Raw genomic sequence first — 19957 nt, 5'->3', positions numbered from 1 at the left:
TTTAATAAAATATAACAGCATAATAACGTTCTCACAAGTCACAGTGTCGTACATTCTAGAAAATGGTGTACGAGTATAAACTCATGTTGCAAAGGTGTCTTTAGCAATTGCTACACTACAATAAATTGCTATAAATCACAATAATACATCATTAACAACTCTTACAATATTAACGCCCATCCAGTTCTTTTTCCATCTAAAACGAATCAAAACTATCTCATCTACAAGATATATTTGTCCGTATTTAAGCAAAAAGGAACCACCCAGCAAAAACGCACTTCTGAGATATCAAAGAATTTACAAAAACATTTGCAGCTCTGTTAGATGAAGTAAAATTAAAATTTATTTTATTTTAATTCATTGATAAATTACTTATTTAAGTATGTGTATATAAATTTGCTCTGAATATTCTTAAACTTTCTAGATAATTAAGAAAATGTGCATGTGGTTCCTTTTAACATTTATCAATTGATAGGTTTTCTCTTATACAAAAAGGAACCACATCCCAGGGATTTAATGATATAAATGAAACTATGTATTTATAATATCGTAATTAAAGCTTTAATTAATAAAATATATAAAATAATACTTATATAGGACGTTTATTCGACGTTATCATCAAATTGGATTTCGAAATCCACCGTGTCTAGTCCATCTATGTGGTCTTCTATTGCATCATCACTAATGAGACCGTTATAAAAACTGTGCATCTTGTGGAATGAGATGTAATATGGACTGAATATCGCTAGAAGGTGAAGAAAGCTTCTCCAGAGGCAGCGACGTATAAGGTTCTTCGTTATCTTCTGTAATAAAAAGAAAAAAGCTTTAAATCAAAATAATAAAGCCGCGTGGCTTTTATACGTAGGTAGGTATATGGCGACAGCAAAATATTATTAGTTCTTATAAAGCCGTGTCCCTACTAGACGACTAAGTATGTTGTATGTACATGCGCCATGTACAAAAAACTGGCTAAGTGCGAGTCGGACTCGCGCAACGCAGAGTTCCGTACCGTACCATCTATAAAAACGCCAAAAAAATCACGGCTTATTGTATGGGAGCTTCTTAAATATTTATTAAGCTATTGCATAGCTTCTATCGCGGGCCTTGAGCGCGGGGACCGAATCGAGAAATTCCGTTACGAAAAAACCTCACGCTCTCCACTCCGACGGGCTTGGAGGTGTGGCTTGAAGGCATGCTATGCAATAGCTTTACCGCGGCAGTCCTCGAGTGCCACACGTCTTTTTTTTCTGTTTTTTAGTATTTGTTGTTACAGCGGCATCAAAAATACATCATATGAAATTTCGACTATCTAACTGTCACGGTTCATGAGACAGAGGGATAGACAGACGGACAGCGGAGTCTTAGTAATAGGGTCTCGTTTTACCCTTTGGGTACGGAACCCTAAAAATCATACGCAACAGTGGCAACCCTAGCAAAAAATTAAATAAACTTGTTAAAATTTTGAATTTCGCAGGCTAGGGCCTTGTTCCGGTCAAAACAGTAGCCGCGCGAGTTTTAAAATCAAACAAATAATTATATGCGCTGAATGATGTGGCTGAATGTACTGTACTGAATCTGAATCTAAACGTATTTTACCAAAATAGTAGGTAGGTACCTAGATCATCGACAGTTATTTTTAAAACAGGGTTTAGACTTTAGTAGTTTTATCTCACAATGACAGATGAATCGTAACAAAATGATCTCTTAATTTGACTCGCCGCGCCTTCGTGAACAACGACATTGTCGTTAAAATACGTAAATCCACAGAGGATTCCTCTTGTACTTACTTAATGAACTATCTCCTTAAAATCACACCACAATCGGGAATGAATCAAAAGTGGATAAAGCGTACCTGCATCTCAGATTCAATAAGTACTTAAATGCATTAAATAAAACTACTTACCCGTTGTATCTTCATTATTATCTTCGGTGTTCGTCTCCAATGCTTTTCTTACCAATTGCTTGCTTATTTATTTATTACTAAACATTTTCACATTTAATTTTAAAGGTAATTAACAAAAACAATAGAACTTACTTCGCGGAGGAAAAAAACACCGTCACGTATTCGAACTACTTCGCTGAATGTCACCTATATTGACAAATGTTCGACGTTTTACTTAAAAAATTGGAGTTTTGCACATAAGTAATGAAATACGTTGTTTAAAGATGAGAAGCATTGTAACAAGTCAAGGCATTTGGTTCCATATAGCGATGATGGGTTTCAGAATGTTTTACAATATTTATTTATGCATAATAGAACCGAATGCTTGTGGTTTTATTTTGCAATAAAAAATTACAATTAAATTATGTATTTATTTTACGCATAACCATACCACAGAAACCTGGTTCCATTTTGTGTATTAAAAATAATTGTTATTAATAGAAATATGTGTAATGTATAATGGTACCAAGTAGGTGTGGATCTGTTTTGTATAAAATGACATGATAGTAATATCGTTTATTTGTTTGAACAAAGCAGTCCCGTGGTGCTGTGGTTCGGTTTTGCTTAATATGGTATTATTCGTTGTTGCTGGTGGTTCCTTTCTGCTTTTAGTATACCTTGTTTCCAACGTAAAAATCATGTGGTTCTTGTTTGTATAAGAATTTAGACCACTTTTGAATGAGTATTCTTCAATAAAAGTAAAAAACGAAATTTGTCGAGTGGTTCCATTTTGCATAAATACGGACATTTGGAGTAACGATCGTTAGTAAGTCAAGGTTCTACATAATTTGATTGTTGTCATTATACCGCATGTGTTTGCTAACTAATGAGGCAGTTACGTGATCCCGAGGCTAATTCCCATTTGAACAACGTGAGATTTCACGGCAATATTGCAAAATTATTATAAAATTAAAGTGCTATAATTTTAGACTGAGAAGGTTTGAAGGATCAAAGTTAGTTCTGTGGCTTTTGTAATAAGTAAAAATATAAACATTTTAATAATGATTTTCCTGATATTGTATCGGTGAACGTAATGTTGTATTGTTCACTTATACCAAAACTCAAGAATATTCAGTAGTTTTGGGAACGTCGGTTAATAAAAGATTATATTTAACTAGCTGTTGCCCGCGACTTCGTCCGCGATTACGTCGTTTTTCGTCATTCGTCGTTTAAAAAAATACGTGACACTTTATTTTTGAGTGTTCTTAATTGTCTCTTATAAAATTTAACTAAATTAAAATTGAACACTGATAAGAAAATCTTAAAATCGGAGGAAATCGAAAATCTGAGGAAAACATGAATGAATGTGATTTAAATTCTACATTACTTAGTATTTCAAATAATAATCTAAATTAAATGTAGATTAACAGTTTGAGCGCACCGTTATAGAATATATTGTACCTAAGTATTAAATTACGTTAGTTTACATAGTAACAAAACAAAAACACGATGACTTTCTTTCGCGCTCGGTACCACAAACTAAGCATGTTAATGGTACGTGGCCCGCGTCACTTGACCCCCCGCGAGTTCCCCTCCGTTGCTATGCGAAAATACATTCGTCGCCCTGCTGTAGAAAAAATTGTAATACTGTGGCCTGGGCGTTATAACACGCCCAGGAAGTTCCCGAGTGCCGATAGACGTCCGTCTATCGGCATTTATAACAATTTTATATTAATATCACCATTCACCATCTTGAGGAAAAGCTTCTAATGTCGATTTAAAACTGCATACATACGAATTAACCTGATGAAACATGTTCTAAAATTGTCCTTACTCCACTTTAAAGCATTACAAAAATAACATACTACGTTATGTATGCAATGTCATAAAATATCATGTATGTGTAGGTAGGCAGAAATCTTTATTAAAAAACAGTTTGCATTGATCTAGCGTGTTTCATTGACGTCCCTTTCATATTTAACATTGGCGACGAGGAATTTTTACCATCACGCGTTTAAACTATTCAGTAACAAAAATGCCTATCGGTCATATAGAACCCTATAATATTAACAGTAACAATTGGGACGCTTATGTTCGTCGTGTGAACCAATTTATAAGTTTAAATAGTATCGACGATTCTTTGAGAGTAGCCATGTTGGTTACCGTGGTCGGCGCCGAGTGTTACGAACTGATGTGTGATTTGTGTTCACCCGATACTCCCGAGTCGAAAGGTTACGACGATTTAATCAAGTTGGTGAAAGATCATCTCGAACCTGATCGCTCAGAAATAGCAGAAAGACACGTGTTCCGACAAAGAATTCAGCGTCAAGGGGAGAGTGTGCGAGAATATTTGCAAGCACTAAAACATCTTGCTAAAACGTGCAACTTTGGTTTATGTTTGGAGAATAATTTACGCGATCAGTTCGTTTCGGGTCTGTGCAATGAAGACATGAGATCAAGAATATTTGCGGAAAAGAGTATTAACTACAAGAGAGCGGTGGAGTTGGCTTTGGCTTTGGAGGCGGCGGAACGGCATGCGGCGACGGCGTGCGCTCCGGGCGCGCTGGCGGGCCGCTCCGCGCCGCTCGCGGACGACGGCTTGCATCGCATCGCAGGCGCGGGGCCGCGCGGCGCCGGCGCTGGGCCGAGCGGGGCCGCGCGCGCGCTCACCGGGCAGCGGATATGTGCGCGCTGTGGTAAATCGGGTCATGCAGAGGGCAAGTGTCGGTTTAAAAATTATAATTGTGACATGTGCGGTCAAAGAGGTCATTTAAAAGCAGTGTGTAAAAAAAGTGAATCGATTTTAAACGGTAAGAGTAAATCTCAGTACTTTCTAAATGATTCTTCTTCGGACGAATGTAGTAATTTCTATAATATAGTAGTAAACTGTGACGGCGACGGGCCGTATTATGTTAATTTAAGGGTTAATAATGTTTCATGTAAGTTTGAAATCGATACTGGAAGTAAAATTTCTGTAATTTCAAAAATGTATTATAATGATAATTTTAGTCATATTCCGATTCAAAATAACTCGCTAATTTTAAAGTCGTATACTGGTGGTATTATTAAGACGATCGGTTATATTGTAGTAAATGTTTTTTGTGGAAAAATGATGGCCGAAAATGTTAAATTATATATAATTGAAAATGGTGGCCCCCCATTGATGGGCAGAATGTGGATAAAACATTTAAAATTAGGAATTAGCGAGTTATATAACATGTGTGATAGCGAATCCGTTGCAGTTTCTTTACGTAATGAATTTCCTGAAGTATTTGCAGACGGGTTAGGAACGTTTAAATCAAAATTTAAATTGTATTTAAATGACAATACGCCTATATTTGTTAAATCGCGTCCATTACCTCTTGCGCTTCGTAAACCTGTCGAGCAAGAACTGGAAAAACTGCAACGGATGGGTGTCATTTATAAAGTTGAGAGATCAGACTATGGCACACCGATTGTACCTGTTGTTAAGCGGAACGGTACGATAAGATTGTGTGGTGATTATAAGGTAACTATAAATCCATTGTTAAAGGATTTTCATTACCCACTCCCTCGTATCGAAGATTTGTTTGCTGTATTGGGGGGAGGTGAACAATATACTAAATTAGATTTATCAAATGCATTTCAACAATGTATTTTACATGAGGATTCACAACCGATGACGGCAATCACGACTCACATTGGTACTTTTGTTTATAAGCGTGTTCCATTCGGTATAAAATGTATACCTGAAAATTTTCAAAAAATTATGGAAGAAACATTAAGTGGGTTGCCTTCTACGGCTGTGTTTGCGGATGACATTTGTGTCACTGGTAAGGACAAATTAACACATTTAAAAAATTTAAGGGCGGTCCTACAAAGATTGCAAGAAAACGGGTTAAGAATAAATTTTTCTAAATGTCGATTTTTTCAAGACAGTGTAACTTATTTAGGATATAAAATAAATAAATTCGGTCTACATACGGATAAGACGAAAATAGATGCAATTGTGGGAGCGCCCCGTCCTACTAATATAACGCAACTTAAAAGTTTTATGGGTCTAGTGAACTTTTATTCTAAATTTTGTATAAACATGAGCGATATACTTAAGCCACTGTATGATTTATTAAAAAAGAATGTTACATGGGAATGGACGGATATGTGTGATAGGGCATTTGCAAAAATTAAAAAGGTGCTGAGTAGTTCTCCTGTGCTCGCGCATTACGATCCTAAGCGTGCGTTGATCCTTTCAGTGGATAGCAGCGCGTACGGGGTGGGCGCGGTGTTGACGCAGCGCGACGCGGCCGGCGCGGAGCGGCTGCTGTGCGCGGCGAGTCGTACGTTAAATTCGGCAGAGACTAATTATTCACAATTAGATAAAGAAGCTTTGGCGATCGTTTTTGGGGTCACGAAGCATCACCAATATTTGTACGGGAGGAAATTCACTCTGCGAAGCGATCACCGTCCCTTAAGCTATATTTTTGGAAAGAATAAAGGAATTCCGATGACCGCGGCTAGTCGTTTGCAACGTTACGCCGTAAAGCTGGCAGCCTATGATTTCGATATAGAATTTGTGTCATCAAAAAATAATTGTTTTGCAGATACTCTTTCGCGTCTTCCTCTTAAATTTATAGATTGCAATTTAAGAAGTGAAGAATGTAGTTATCTTAATTTTGCACAAGATAATTTTCCGATTAATTTTAAAGATATTAAAATTGAGACGGCTAAAGATTCTTTGTTAAGCAAGATTTATGGGTTTATACTATACGGTTGGCCACCTAAAAGCGAATTAAATAAAATAGAATTATGTTATTCTAATCGTAAAGAAAGTCTGCATATAGACCAAGGCTGCATCGTTTGGGGTTATAGAATTATCGTTCCTAGGTCTTTAAGGGAAATCGTTTTAAAAGAAATTCATGAGGGACATCCGGGTATAATAAAAATGAAACAGATTGCTCGTAATTATGTGTGGTGGGATAACATAGATAGTGATATAGAATGCATAGCCCGTGAGTGTGCCGCGTGCCGCGAGACGCGGGCGGCGCCGCGTGCTGCGCCCGTGCACTCGTGGCCCTGGCCGAGCGAACCATGGTCGCGAGTACATATTGATTTTTTGGGTCCCTTTAATCATGATTACTATTTAATTTTGATTGACGCTCATTCAAAGTGGATAGAGGTAGAAAAGGTAAGCTCGACGTCCGCACGTTTAGTGATTAATTGTTTAAGACAATGGTTTGCACGTTTCGGGTTACCTAAAAGATTAATAAGTGATAACGGGCCTCCATTTTCGTCATCGGAATTTGCAAACTATTTACAACGAAATGGAATTAAACATACGTTAATCGCACCTTATCATCCCTCTAGTAACGGAGCCGCTGAAAATGCGGTGCGTTCTATAAAATCAGTACTTAAAAAAGCACAGGTAGATAGAACTGATGCTAGCGTTGCGCTTACTCGGTTTTTATTTTCGTACAGAAATACGGAACAATGCACGACAGGAGTCGAACCTGCAGTGTCTTTGTTAGGGAGACGTTTGCGTGGGCGTCTTGATTTGATGCGACCCGATACGGCTGAACGAGTGCGCGCCGCTCAGATAGTGGAAGAGCAACGTCGACCAACGCCTTTGCGAATTGCTAAAGAAGGTGATCGAATATTCATGCGAGATTATTCAAAGAATAATAGTAAGTGGGTCGACGGGATTATCACTGATAGCCTTAGTCCCGTATCATATAAAGTTCAAACGAGCGACGGGCGGAAGCACAAGCGGCATATCGATCAATTACTTACTAGAAAATCGCGTTTTTCGTTAAGTCAGGCCGTGTCGTCACCATCGGATAGTGAGAGTTATGAGAGGAAAGAGGGAGGAGGTAATAGTGTTGAGGATGAAGCGTGTAGTTTGGGCTCGCAAGGGCAGGAAGGTGTGGATGATGTGGAGGGTGACGGGGAGCGGCGGGACCTGGCCGCTTCACCGAAATCACCAGTGCAGCATGAGCGTATACGTAGGAAAGCAGCATTGCGCTGTATACGAAAACTTAAACGGATGTAAACTATATGTAATATTATATTGTCAGTTACGTGCTATTTTTAGTGTGGGGTGAATGTTTTTAAACGTCATTACTATATTTTAAACAATAGGTATGACTTTTTATGTTATAACAGTATAAAATGTTGTTTTGCTAACTTTAAGTGTGAATCAGACTTATTGAATATATAGTGTTTAATTAAGAAGGGAAAAGTGTTATGTATGCAATGTCATAAAATATCATGTATGTGTAGGTAGGCAGAAATCTTTATTAAAAAACAGTTTGCATTGATCTAGCGTGTTTCATTGACGTCCCTTTCATATTTAACAATCGCCTATACAGAAGATGATCTGTAATCAATTGTGAGGTTATAAGCAAACCCACTTTTATATTTGTCGGACCCCACCACCGAATTCGTAGATTGATCTTCTATGTTTACCTCTAATCTAAGTCATTAAGACTATGTCGAAATCTGTCTGCAGTAAGAGGGGCCTCTCGCTATTCGTCCGTTTCCAGAGACCGAATAGTTTCAATTCTTAATCTTTCATTAAACAAACTTATTAATCGTTTTTGTCTCAATTAATTGTAATATTCGCATCCTTACTCTAGTCATTGCTTATGCTCATGTTCATCTTCAAGAGATCGAATAATATTATGGTGCACCCTATCATTTGTCAAACGGTCTTCATATTGAGTAAAAGTTTCAGATTCTCGAGATAAAATATGACGGCCGTGATCAGCTGTGGGACATTATACCCTCTCAGTGAAGGATTCGGTCTCACGGGATAGTACATGCCGTTCGCGGTCAGCTGTGAGCCGCAATTCTCGTTGTGAAGCGGTTTCAGGTTCTCGGCATAACACATGTTGTTTTCGGCCTATAGTAAGCCTCTTACCTCTAACGATTCTTGAGAACTCTTATATCTCATTTTCTTAGCTTTGCTCGATTTTCGAGATAAAGATTTTTTAGGTGGCACTGATGCATGAAAATAAAAATTGAGTTGAGACGGACTGAGAGTGTTATAGACAAATATAATCAGAAAGCTTCGAACTCCTAAGCTATCGGAAGTTACACGTGTTATTGTGAGTCAACCATAAAAGATATACATTTATGATGTCGAGAGATATTTTTTATATAATAAGGAGAACATTTCTTTCATACAATATGATTTCTGTGTAGCTTTGACTCTACTTTTACTGCTCTGCTCAGGAATATGTAAAATAATTGTACCAAGTTTCGTTTAAATCCGTCGAGTAGTTTTTTGTTTCTATAACGGTTATACGGACAGACAGACGGACAAAAATTTTACTGTTTGCTTCGTTGGCATCAGTGTCGATCCCTAATCACCCCGTGATAGTTATTTAGGAAATATATTTCATGTACAGATTTAATATAAGTATACATAATATATTTAGATTCCAATTTCCATGTAACGTTAAATTCGACTATACAATAACTAACAGACAACGCAGGTTACTCTCGTTTCCGTAAGTTGAGGCGGCTACATATTCGGTCCTCATAACATCACTTTTAGTGAACGAAACGACAGCGCGGTTTAATTCGATGCCAATACCATCAGAAAAAAGGAAATATTTTTAATTGTGAAAAAATATTATGATTTACACTATTAACACTATTTTAATATAAAATATATGGCTGTGAGTGTGTAAAAATAAATCCAGCTAGTTTCACATCACACTTATGTTTATAATTATCTAGCTATTCGACATGAAAATATACATATTAATTACCAAGCAATAATCATACAGGTAAATACTGAACAAAAGTATTAACAGTCACAGTTTATTTTTACTGACATTTAACAACATGTAAATGATGAAGAAATAATAATTATCAACGAACTAACCTTTTCTATAATACTTAACACAGCACATTTTTTAAATTATCTTGCTCAACTCTGCTCAAAAATTTGAGGGTTTTGTTGGAACTTTAATGTGTCAAAACTATGATATATCTAAACTACGATACAACTTGCATGCGGAAATGCTCATTACAATCTGTGAATTTAAAGAATAACTAACAGCATACCTACTATTGAATTTTATTGAGCTGATGAATATCTTTTGCCTGGAAAATCACCGCCGCCTAATAAATATACTGTGTTTTCTTATAAAATCGTAACATAATTTCTTTTATCTACTAAATTTTAATAAATAAGTTCTCTTTGTTATTTTCATCTAAAAATGAGCTTGAGCTTATATTAGGCAAAAGTATACATTAAAATTTCAGGACCGCACCTTAAATGGGGCGCTTGGAAAATATGCCTACGGGTTATTAATAGAGAAATGATACACAACAAAGTTATGTTGGTTCCATTTTATTTATAAAATATAATGAAAATGGGCAAATATAAAACATATTATGTAAAATGATTAAAAATAAATAAATGAAGCAACTACGATTCAAAGAAAACATCTTTTTCAGTGTGAAAATGCTCTATGCAATCCTGGATGATGAGTATATCATGTACTCTCATCCCAGTACGGTCGATAGCCATAACGATAAATATTATAATCAGATAACAGCAAAGTCAGAATAAAAATCATAACTTGTACAGTTGTGAGTGCAAAATTTATGTTTCATTTGGCAATAACATTTTTTTCGGTACTAAAACGTAGTACTTTGATATGTGGTTGGCTGCCCCTTCTCTCCTTCCTGAAAAATATCCTCCAAAATTACCCGAGATACTTCCAATGATTGAACCATACGTTGGACATTAACTTCAGTCAAAAATTGACGAAGCGGATGATTAGGTACTAATTTCCACTTAATCCTCGCTGCCACTATCTTCATCATCAAATCATCAATTTTATTTTTTATTGTGGTGTTGTAAAATTGTCAGCAGAAATCGTCTTCCAAAGGCGATATAATTTTATGAACATTGAATCTGTAAATAAAAAATCAAAAGTTAACTGTAAATCTATAAAAAAAGCTACTTACAAATAAAATTTTATCAACAAACTACTGTTCCCAACGCACCTCAAAATCTTGTAAAAGTCAAAAAGAATTCATAATTTTATTATTTAATTCTAAAAGTGTAATATAAAACCTTTATAAAACCAATAAAAATGTTGTGTGGTTTTATGAAACCACGGTAAAAGTGAAACTTAGGCACAAAATTATCGTATTTGTACGATAATCATCGTACGGTTCGACCGTCACGCGACATGCGCTACACAGACCAAAAAGTTTGAGACGATGTAATAAAAGTTTCACTTTAAAAAACATGAATTGCTATCATTATAAATAATAAATACCTATAAAAGTAACAACTTACCTTTTGTGGGAACGCATGGTGAAAATTCACAAAACACAAAGATTGAATTTGATATTTTTGGTTTTATGACATTCAAATGCTTTATAAATATAAATTTATAAATAATAAATTTATAAAGAATAGAAACATTCGATCACGAAATTATGTGGGTTCGAGTCCCGCCTCGTGATCGAATTTTTTCTATTCTTTATAAATTTATAAAACACGAAGATTTTAAAAATGTAACCAATGAACACAATCAATATTAGATTAATTGTAATATTGCTCTGAGATTGTAATGGTGTCTAGTTTGACTTAAAATAATAAACATCTACCCTCACTTTTAAAAATGTAGTATATTCACACGAAATATAAGCGCACCTTATAGGGAAGGGAAGATATGGGTTAAAGAGTTAAATAAATAACATGATTATATTTAAATTATTAATTTTCAACAGTATTTTTAGTAGTGTTAACATGTAAATTGATTTGATTTTTACGAAATCTCATAGATGGCGCTGTTTCAGATTTGTCTTTATTATACTACTAAATTCATTAAACTGTTTCTCTGCCCAAATTACGTAAATGACATAGTTTTTATTTTGTAAAGCTAGATAATAGCATGGCTTACTCGAAACCAACATTTAAACATGAGTCTTTAGATTGTACGCTGTCGTACTACACGGAATATGTAAGAAAAATAAAGGTTCACAGCTCCTCCCCCGAAGGTGATATCATGATAATATGTTTAAACTATCCTCACCCGACCTCTTAGGAATATTCATGCAAAATTTGAAGTAAATCTATGCAGTACTTTTCGAGATTAGCTCGGTCAAACATACAGACAAACAGACAAACAGACAAACAGACAAACAGACAAAAATTCTAAAAACTATATTTTTGGCTTCTATATCGATTATAGATCATGGATTATGTATTCTTTTAAAAAAATATTCAATGTACAGTTTTGACTTTCCTACGATTTTATTATATGTATAGATGGTGTCAAATTTTATTCATAAAAATTCTCATTTAGGTATAAATAGCTTGCTCATCTGTATAAAACAATGTATTCAAATAATCACATTTCTATTTTTAGTAAGAGTAACCAGATTTTGAGTTAAAGCTGCCTTGTCTATTAGCTGAGCTGAAGCTTGCAGATCCAGCATTTCCAGAGGCTTCGGCGTGGTATTGACCTAAAAAATAAGAATAAAAAAATAACATATATTTATTTTTTTCATAGTAAAGATATTGTCTAATTGCGGAATAGAAGCAAATAATTTAATAATTATTTCAATTTTATCAAATTACTGTTGATCTCCTTTTTTTAAATTTATAGTTCTTTAAATTCTTCAAAGTAATTTTCGTGTTAGTTAAATTATAAATATTGCTCCTACCGGTTACTACTAATCATTATAACTAATTTACATAAATTTAAACACCTTCAAGTTTTGAGTAGCAAAACATACCATCATCAAATATGCCTGCAGCTTCATCACGGGCGTTCTGTTCTAAAGCCAACAGGATTTCCTGGGGAGTAGGGGGTGGTACTGGCAGATGGTCACCCTGGGGCTGGTATCCGCCCTCTCCGGCTGTGAACGTGATGGAGTAGGTCTTGCCATCGTCGCCTTTGTAGGAGAAACCGCCTCGTGTTTGAGTGCTGTCGCCTGCTTCTTCAGCTTGTATGTTGTTGGATGTTTCGTAAGAGTAGCGAAAACCTGTTTGCAGTTTTCTAAATTAATAATTTGTTAGAATTTTTCTGTAGATTGGTTAGATGAGATTCCTTATTTAGTCGTGTATGAAGTTGAGGATTCACCTTTTTTGTCAATAATTTGCTGTAGTAAATAAATATTAAAAGTTAGGAATTTAAACCTAATTTTTGAACTAAATACTACAATGTACTCCAGATTGATAATCCAAACGTACTAATGTTGTTAGGCGGTTCAAGCTGTTCCAAAATTCGACACGCAGATTTAGGCGTGATTAAGTTTTTATCAATTTTTTACTAAATACCACGTAATAACTAATTAAGTATGAAGTACTCTTTGTCCTTTTTAATAAAGCATTTAAATATGAATACATTAAAGCTTCAATTAAGCACTGATTTCGTGTTTAATGCTTAATCTCGTTAAATGTTTGATCTTCCGCGATCGTGATTGTTTTACCGAAGGCCCATTAATTTAGATTTAAATTTGTTTCTTTTTTATCTTTTGGAGACTGCTTTAATTGGTAATCTTTTATAGATTCCTATATTTAAAGTGTGTTTTAAATTTAGATACTTTTAATTCATAGGTTCAAATACTAGATTACTATAGCTTGTATTTCATTAAATTGTAATAATATTAGACTATATTATTAGGAAATTTTTGAAGACTAAAAAAAATATACATATTACGAGTCATTTGAAACCGCGACTTTTTGCCATGCCGGGAAAGCGGTGCCTGCCGACCACCCGTGATCCCACATGATCAATCGAATCCTTCTATTCTTTAAATTTTTATAATTTATAAAGTATTTGAATACAATAAAACTAAATATTATCTACCTTCTTCACCAATTTCCTGATCCAATTTCAGAACAGCTGCATTTCTCTCCACCGCCTGCTGTGCTCTCGTATTGCCATTACCAGGTGGAAGGTAGGTGGCACTCTGAGCTGAAGATCCAGGTGGGAGGTAGGTGGCACTCTGAGCTGATGATCCAGGTGGAAGGTATGTGTCACCTGGAGTTGCTGTTGGTAGTAGACCAGCTGTGCTGTATGCGAGGAGGGAGGCGAATGTGACCTGGAATTGAAATAAAGTCAAAATATTGTGGAGCTATGATTGTTGCTAAGCGAAAAACTAGAGAGCGGCTCCACCAAATCCTCTTTTTTCATATTTTAGTTAAGGCACGAGTATATTATGGAGAGGAAAATGTAAAATTTACAAGGAAACCTTTAAAACTATTTTTACCATAACTGACAAACACGGGTGAAACAGGGGTGAGCAGCTGGTATAATTTAACTAAAGTTTGTCGGAGGTTTCTGGCTTCTTAGAACTCATAGAAATCGGGAAGACTTTTTCCCGTAAGAATCTTAATATAATAATATAATATAAATCTCGTGTCACAATGTTTGTTCTCAATGGACTCCTAAACCGATTATAATAAAATTCGCACACCATGTGCAGTTCGATCCAACTTGAGAGATAGGTCGATAGTTTAAACATGTAGGTACCACGGGTGAAGCCGGGGCGGACCGCTAGTAATATATAAAACATTCCTTAACTAGTATTACTTCTTTTAACTGCTTACAATATTATAACCAATCGGATTATGATCGTATGCTGCAATTTTTAATGCAATTTAAATAAAATTTTCACACTTACCAAGTTCAGCATTTTGAATATTTTAATCCTGTTAATTCTGAACACAATTGTACTGTGACATTATTAAGTTAATCCCATCCTTATATATGAGACAAAGAAATAAAATAACACATTAAAATATCTGTACCTACCTGACGACCTTTGAAAAAGTCACTTTCTATAGAAGATTTCCAAAAATTAGGTACAATCTTTGACCTTACCGATTTTAAATTGAATTGTAATTGGTAAAGTATTTAGCGAAGCTTATATCCTACTATAATATTATAAATGCGAAAGTTTGTGAGGATGTGTGTGTGTGTGTGTGTGTGTTTGTTACACTTTCACGCAAATACTACTGAACCGATTACAATTAAATTTAGCACACATATAGAGGGTAACTTGGATTAACACATAGGATAGGTTTCATCCCGGAAATCCCACGGAACGGGAACTATGCGGGTTTTTCTTTCAAAACGCGGGCGAAGCCGCGGGCGGAAAGCTAGTTAAAACATATTCTTAGAACGTTACATACTTTGTACCCAAAAGTCTATTAGGCATATAACTCCCATTAGCGACGGATGTTAATATTGTAAGAAGAACATAAAGTTCACGTAAAAAAAGAATCGAGACAACCTTTTATGGAAGCTTTTAAATCAATTATTTTTGAAACGTTATGTAACAATAAGATTTTTTGTGCTTTAAATATAGAACAATAATAATTGTTAATTGTGCCTTCCTTGTTTAAATATAACCGCTACAATACACGCATCGCTAATAATAATTTACGCAAAAAATGTGCTTTTAAAATTGAAAAGCTGTGGTTACACTGGGCTTTCGCCTTGATGGAGTCTATTTTAGAAAAGTTATATTACCTATGTCTGTTATATTAGTATTAATGGTCTTGATTATATTGGTATATTAGCAGATGGCTAAAATATGTAAATTATCATATTTTTTATTTTGTAATTTTTAAAAGCATCTGCTGGATCTACATTTGATAGTTATTTTTGTAAAAATTACGAAAACATACTAATAATAATAAGTAGGTATGAATTTATCACGCTACACGTCAACATACCAATTAAAAAAAGAGACACTCACAATGCCTAAAATGGTAATAAAATTAATAAATAGTAATTCTTGCAATATAAACAATAACACATCTTTTTACAACACAAGTTCTTCAATCATTCATAAATTTAGTTCATTTTTTTAATTACCATATATGAAAAAGCTCAATGTGACCAAAGCTTAAGCATCTTCACTGAAACCCATTGAATGATCTGTGTCGAAAACTAAATGGGCGCGTCCAATTGACGCGAACTTGTGCCGTAATTACGGAAGGTTATTAATATTTATCGACCCAGGTGATCTTTTGTACTCCCTTTAGTATAAAATATAGAAAAAATCATATTGTCCAAACGTCTTCTTAATGACTCGATAGATGTGCGTTAAGCCGATTAGCTAATTAGCCAATTTTTGCGGATACTTTGCAATCAGTACACTTAACTTTTAAAGGCGAAAGACGTGGGTTTGATTCCCACCTTGTGGTTGAATTTTTTACTATTTTTTTTTTTATTTTTAATCCACGGGCAAAATTAAGTAGTTCTATAGCTCCTATGATATTCTGATAACCTATATTATTCCTGAAAAGCTTCGTCCATAGCTTTTTCGTGAAAGAGACATGAACATCCATCCTCACAAAATTTTGCATTTATCCTATTAATATTATAAATGTGAAAGTTTGTATGGATGTTTGTTACTCTTTCACGCAAAAACTACTGAACCGATTACAATCAATTTTAGCACACATATAGAGAGTAACTTGGATTAACACATAGGATAGGTTTTATCCCGGAAATCCCACGGGAACGGGAACTATGCGGGTTTATCTTTGAAAATGAGGGCGAAGCCGCGGGCGGAAAGCTAGTAAGTAATATTAGTAGGATTAAAATAATATTTATTTCATAAAACTATCTAATATACGATGATTTTGTAATTTTGTGTTATATTTCGCTCGTAGACTGTCATTTGTGTAACATAATAATATGTCTTTTGTTATATTGACACTTTATTGACATTTGAAACTTAATTCTTGTTGAGTCAGATTTTTAATTATTTTTTTGTTTTGGTAAGAAGAGTGGCTGTTATCGTCATTGGTCAAATAATAATTAGATGTCTATCTTTTCATGCGCGGCTTTCCCCAAACTTAACAAAATATTATAGTCACACTTAAAAATACATAGTGAACGACAGACAACAACAGAGCTTTTGTTCTACTCTGTATTGTAGTGATATAGTTTATTTCAATTATTATAAAAGTGTATAAACATTTTCAGTTTGCTATATATTAAAACAGGCTTTAAGACGTGATTTTAATGATGTTAATAAGTTTATTTAAGAATACATAAAGCTCTAAGTGAGTGCTTTTCATTGAAAGTGAGCTTATGCGTGACTGGCTGAAAATTATTAGTGTTTAAAAATAGCCTACTATTAAGTCTTATAATCATCTTAATATATATAAATCTCGTGTCACAATGTTTGTCCTCAATGGACTCCTAAACCACTTAACCGATTATAATAAAATTTGCACACCATGTGCAGTTCGATCCAACTTGAGAGATAGGATAGTTTTTATGAAAAAAAAAATGTAAACATGTAGGTACCACGGGCGAAGCCGGGGCGGACCGCTAGTTTATTAAAAAGAAATGTGTTATTTCATTACTAGCTATTTGGTCTGATTTCTAAAGAACTATAAAAGTATAGAAGTTATTCATAAAGTGATAGTAATTTCAAAACACCTTACAGGCGTTGATTAGTGATTCTTTCTCTCGTTTATATTCATTTTAGGGCCGATTTTTCAATCCTTGGTTAAAACTTATTCGTTGAATAACGTATTAAATTAACATTTCAAAAATGTATTCTAATTACCTGTATTTGACAGTGTACAGGTGACATTTTAATATTATCGTGTAATACTTTATTGGACGGATAAGTTTTAAACAAGGATTGAAAAATCGGCCCTTAGTTAAATAAAACACAACATACAATTCAATCATTTAATACTATACAATGAACACAACACATCAGTAATGATAGCCTGTCTGTTCGTCGAAGGGTTGCTGAGGAATCTCCTGGGACTTAGGAGCCAGGTATTGACGGTTGGCTTCAAAAGAACGGGTTGCAGCGAAAGCATTGTTCTGCTGGGATCCGAACTGTGGCTGACCGTATTGTGTGCTGGGGGCCTGGGCATATTGGTTCTGGGAGTACTGGGATTGCGTGCGTCCGAAGCCACATGTTGAGCAGGCAGCTGTAAGTAGATTGGTTATTATGAAGAGAAATAGTAAGGCAGATAGGTGTTAGTAGATTGATTATTACGAAAAATAAATAATAGGGCAGGTGGCGAATAAATTGATTAGGTTGGGAAAGGAATGGAGTAGTCGTGTACGATTATTATTATGTTGAGAAAGGTATAGAGGGTATATGGAATAATGATGATCGATGATTAAAGAGTAGTATGCGGTTTTATTGATGTAAAAATGACTAAAATTATTTTTACACTATTATCAATTGCAAATACTTATTGACAAGTGCTCCTAATCTTATATATAAAATTCTCGTGTCACAATGTTAGTCTGCATACTCCTCCGAAACGGGTGGACCGATTCTCATGAAATTTTCTGTGCATATCGGGTAAGTCTGAGAATCGGCCAACATCTATTTTTCATATGTACCACGGGCGAAGCCGGGGCGGACCGCTAGTATATTTATAAACTGTTTGTATTGGATAAATGTTGTTTTTATAGAATTTATTAAAGTAGTGATTTGTCAATTGATAGATATACAATGTTTTATATTAATAGATAGACAAGAACAAATTGCCGTAAATTATTAAATTTCATTGAGATAATATGCATATTTAATTGATAGTTTTTGTTAATAAATGTGTATTTTAGTGCTGCAATTCTGTGCAATTTTCAATGAAGTCACTTTTATTTAAACGAAAATATTTTGTATTAAAATTAAATATTTAAATTACTCACGTTTGATGGAAGATCCGGAGAAGCCATGGAGAGAACCAGATGAGGGCTGGTCTGGGGGCAGGTATTGCTTCAAGTCAGCGGCATTCAAAGCGCTGTTAGATCCAAAACCTTGGTTGGAATTGAAACCAGATCCGTGCGAATGGGAGGAGAAGCCATTGGACGCCCCCTGTGATCCAAAACCATTTGACGAACCGTGGGATCCGAAACCATTGGATGCCCCCTGTGATCCGAATCCATTAGACGCCCCCTGTGATTCGAAACTGTTGGATGCCCCGTGGGACCCGAAACCATTAGATGCACCGTGTAATCCAAATCCATTAGATCCCTGGCTGTCAAAACCGCTGTTGAAAGAAGATCCACCATGGCCGAAAGCGTTGGAGCCCTGGGATCCTCGAGCGCTGGCTCCGAAATGTCCAGATGAGGATCCAAAACCGTTTTGGGATCCGCTGTGCGAGTTAAAACCACCGGAGAGAGAGTTGGAACTGTCTGGTGGAAGGTAACCACGTTCCAGGTGCTCCAGACGGCCTGCTGCGGCGACAGCGATGCAAGCGGCGATGACAAACTGTAAGAAGAAATTATTAAGACATGTTTTTAAGAGACAATCTGATTAAAAGAAAATTTTGATACAAACTTGTTTTAAAGGAGTAGTAAGTTAACTATGGATAAGTGGTGGAAATAAGATTAGTAACAATATGACGAGGGAGATTTTTAGGTCATTATAACAGTAAAATTATGAAATTGGATGGTGATACATATTAGTTAATTAATTATTTTTACACTGAACTCTTATGTCTATTTTAGGGAAGTTTTAAATTGTTTACTTGTATAAAAAGTATACTTTTGGGGTAGATATTGAACACGTATTAAAATGGAAAAGCTTGAGAAAAGTCGTTATAGTTAAGTTAAAGCGCAGGAAAATGTTTTACTGGATATTGGAATACACAGTTCGATGTTAAAACTTCAAATTTTGATAGCACTTGATGGATGAGTTGAATTGTTTTAAATATTATATGAATATTAGTATAAAAATTCTATTTACCAGTTTCATTTTGTATTGTTGGATGTACTACCGAATGTGAAGCTCACTCGAAACTGTGCTTCTGCCAACAAAGTGACCTATTATATACCAAGTGACCTGCTCCTAATCCTGATCCATCAAACGCGTGTTCTGACGTAATTCTCATAGTAATAAAAAGTTTGCGAGATATCACATACATGATCGAGTAATTAGCGTAATGTTTTTTTTTTCGACCTCGTCAGTCAAAGGTTTTCAAGGGTAATAATTAATTTCAGTAATTCAATCGGTTTCATTATGAAAGCTCTATTGTATTGCAGTTTTGATGAATCGTGATTTATAATTCGTGATTAGAAGACCAGCCGATTAAGAAGTTGCGATTTTGCAATGTTTTTTTTT

At 35.0% G+C, this 19957-nt stretch overlaps 2 protein-coding genes and 1 long non-coding RNA gene across 3 annotated transcripts; all 3 read right to left on the bottom strand.

The window, feature by feature from the left end:
• Window positions 1–312: 312 nt before the first annotated feature.
• LOC149481440 (uncharacterized) lies at window positions 313–2122 on the bottom strand. The gene is made up of 2 exons (XR_016316801.1): window positions 1904–2122; window positions 313–803 (listed from the first exon to the last, which is right to left on the bottom strand). It is a non-coding gene; the product is annotated as an uncharacterized LOC149481440 (long non-coding RNA).
• A 10114-nt stretch (window positions 2123–12236) lies between these two features.
• LOC149481439 (pupal cuticle protein 27-like) lies at window positions 12237–14558 on the bottom strand. Its single transcript, XM_089705318.1, has 4 exons — window positions 14522–14558; window positions 13705–13939; window positions 12629–12877; window positions 12237–12355 (listed from the first exon to the last, which is right to left on the bottom strand). Exons 1-4 carry the CDS (start codon window positions 14531–14533, stop codon window positions 12255–12257), a joined length of 597 nt encoding a protein of 198 aa, XP_089561444.1. The 5' UTR covers window positions 14534–14558; the 3' UTR covers window positions 12237–12254.
• Window positions 14559–17545: 2987 nt separating this feature from the next.
• Window positions 17546–19666, bottom strand: LOC149481438 (uncharacterized). Its single transcript, XM_089704794.1, has 3 exons — window positions 19583–19666; window positions 18544–19105; window positions 17546–17810 (listed from the first exon to the last, which is right to left on the bottom strand). Exons 1-3 carry the CDS (start codon window positions 19589–19591, stop codon window positions 17587–17589), a joined length of 795 nt encoding a protein of 264 aa, XP_089560920.1. The 5' UTR covers window positions 19592–19666; the 3' UTR covers window positions 17546–17586.
• Between the last annotated feature and the right edge of the window lie 291 nt (window positions 19667–19957).

This window comes from Colias philodice, chromosome 16 (genome assembly GCF_061535455.1).
Source record: "Colias philodice isolate Cphi_HAF_F1 chromosome 16, ilColPhil1 Martin Lab GWU primary, whole genome shotgun sequence".
Lineage (NCBI taxonomy): Eukaryota > Metazoa > Arthropoda > Insecta > Lepidoptera > Pieridae > Colias > Colias philodice.
Note: the sequence above shows the minus strand (reverse complement) of the source record. Positions and strands in the feature narration are given on the sequence as shown.

Coding starts and splice junctions, on each gene's coding strand:
- LOC149481439 (XM_089705318.1), bottom strand. Junction 12,878..13,704: donor TCAGGAAATTGGTGAAGAAG/GTAGATAATATT, acceptor AACTGCAAACAG/GTTTTCGCTACTCTTACGAA. Junction 12,356..12,628: donor TGCAGGCATATTTGATGATG/GTATGTTTTGCT, acceptor CTTATTTTTTAG/GTCAATACCACGCCGAAGCC.
- LOC149481438 (XM_089704794.1), bottom strand. Junction 17,811..18,543: donor CTCCGGATCTTCCATCAAAC/GTGAGTAATTTA, acceptor ATCTACTTACAG/CTGCCTGCTCAACATGTGGC.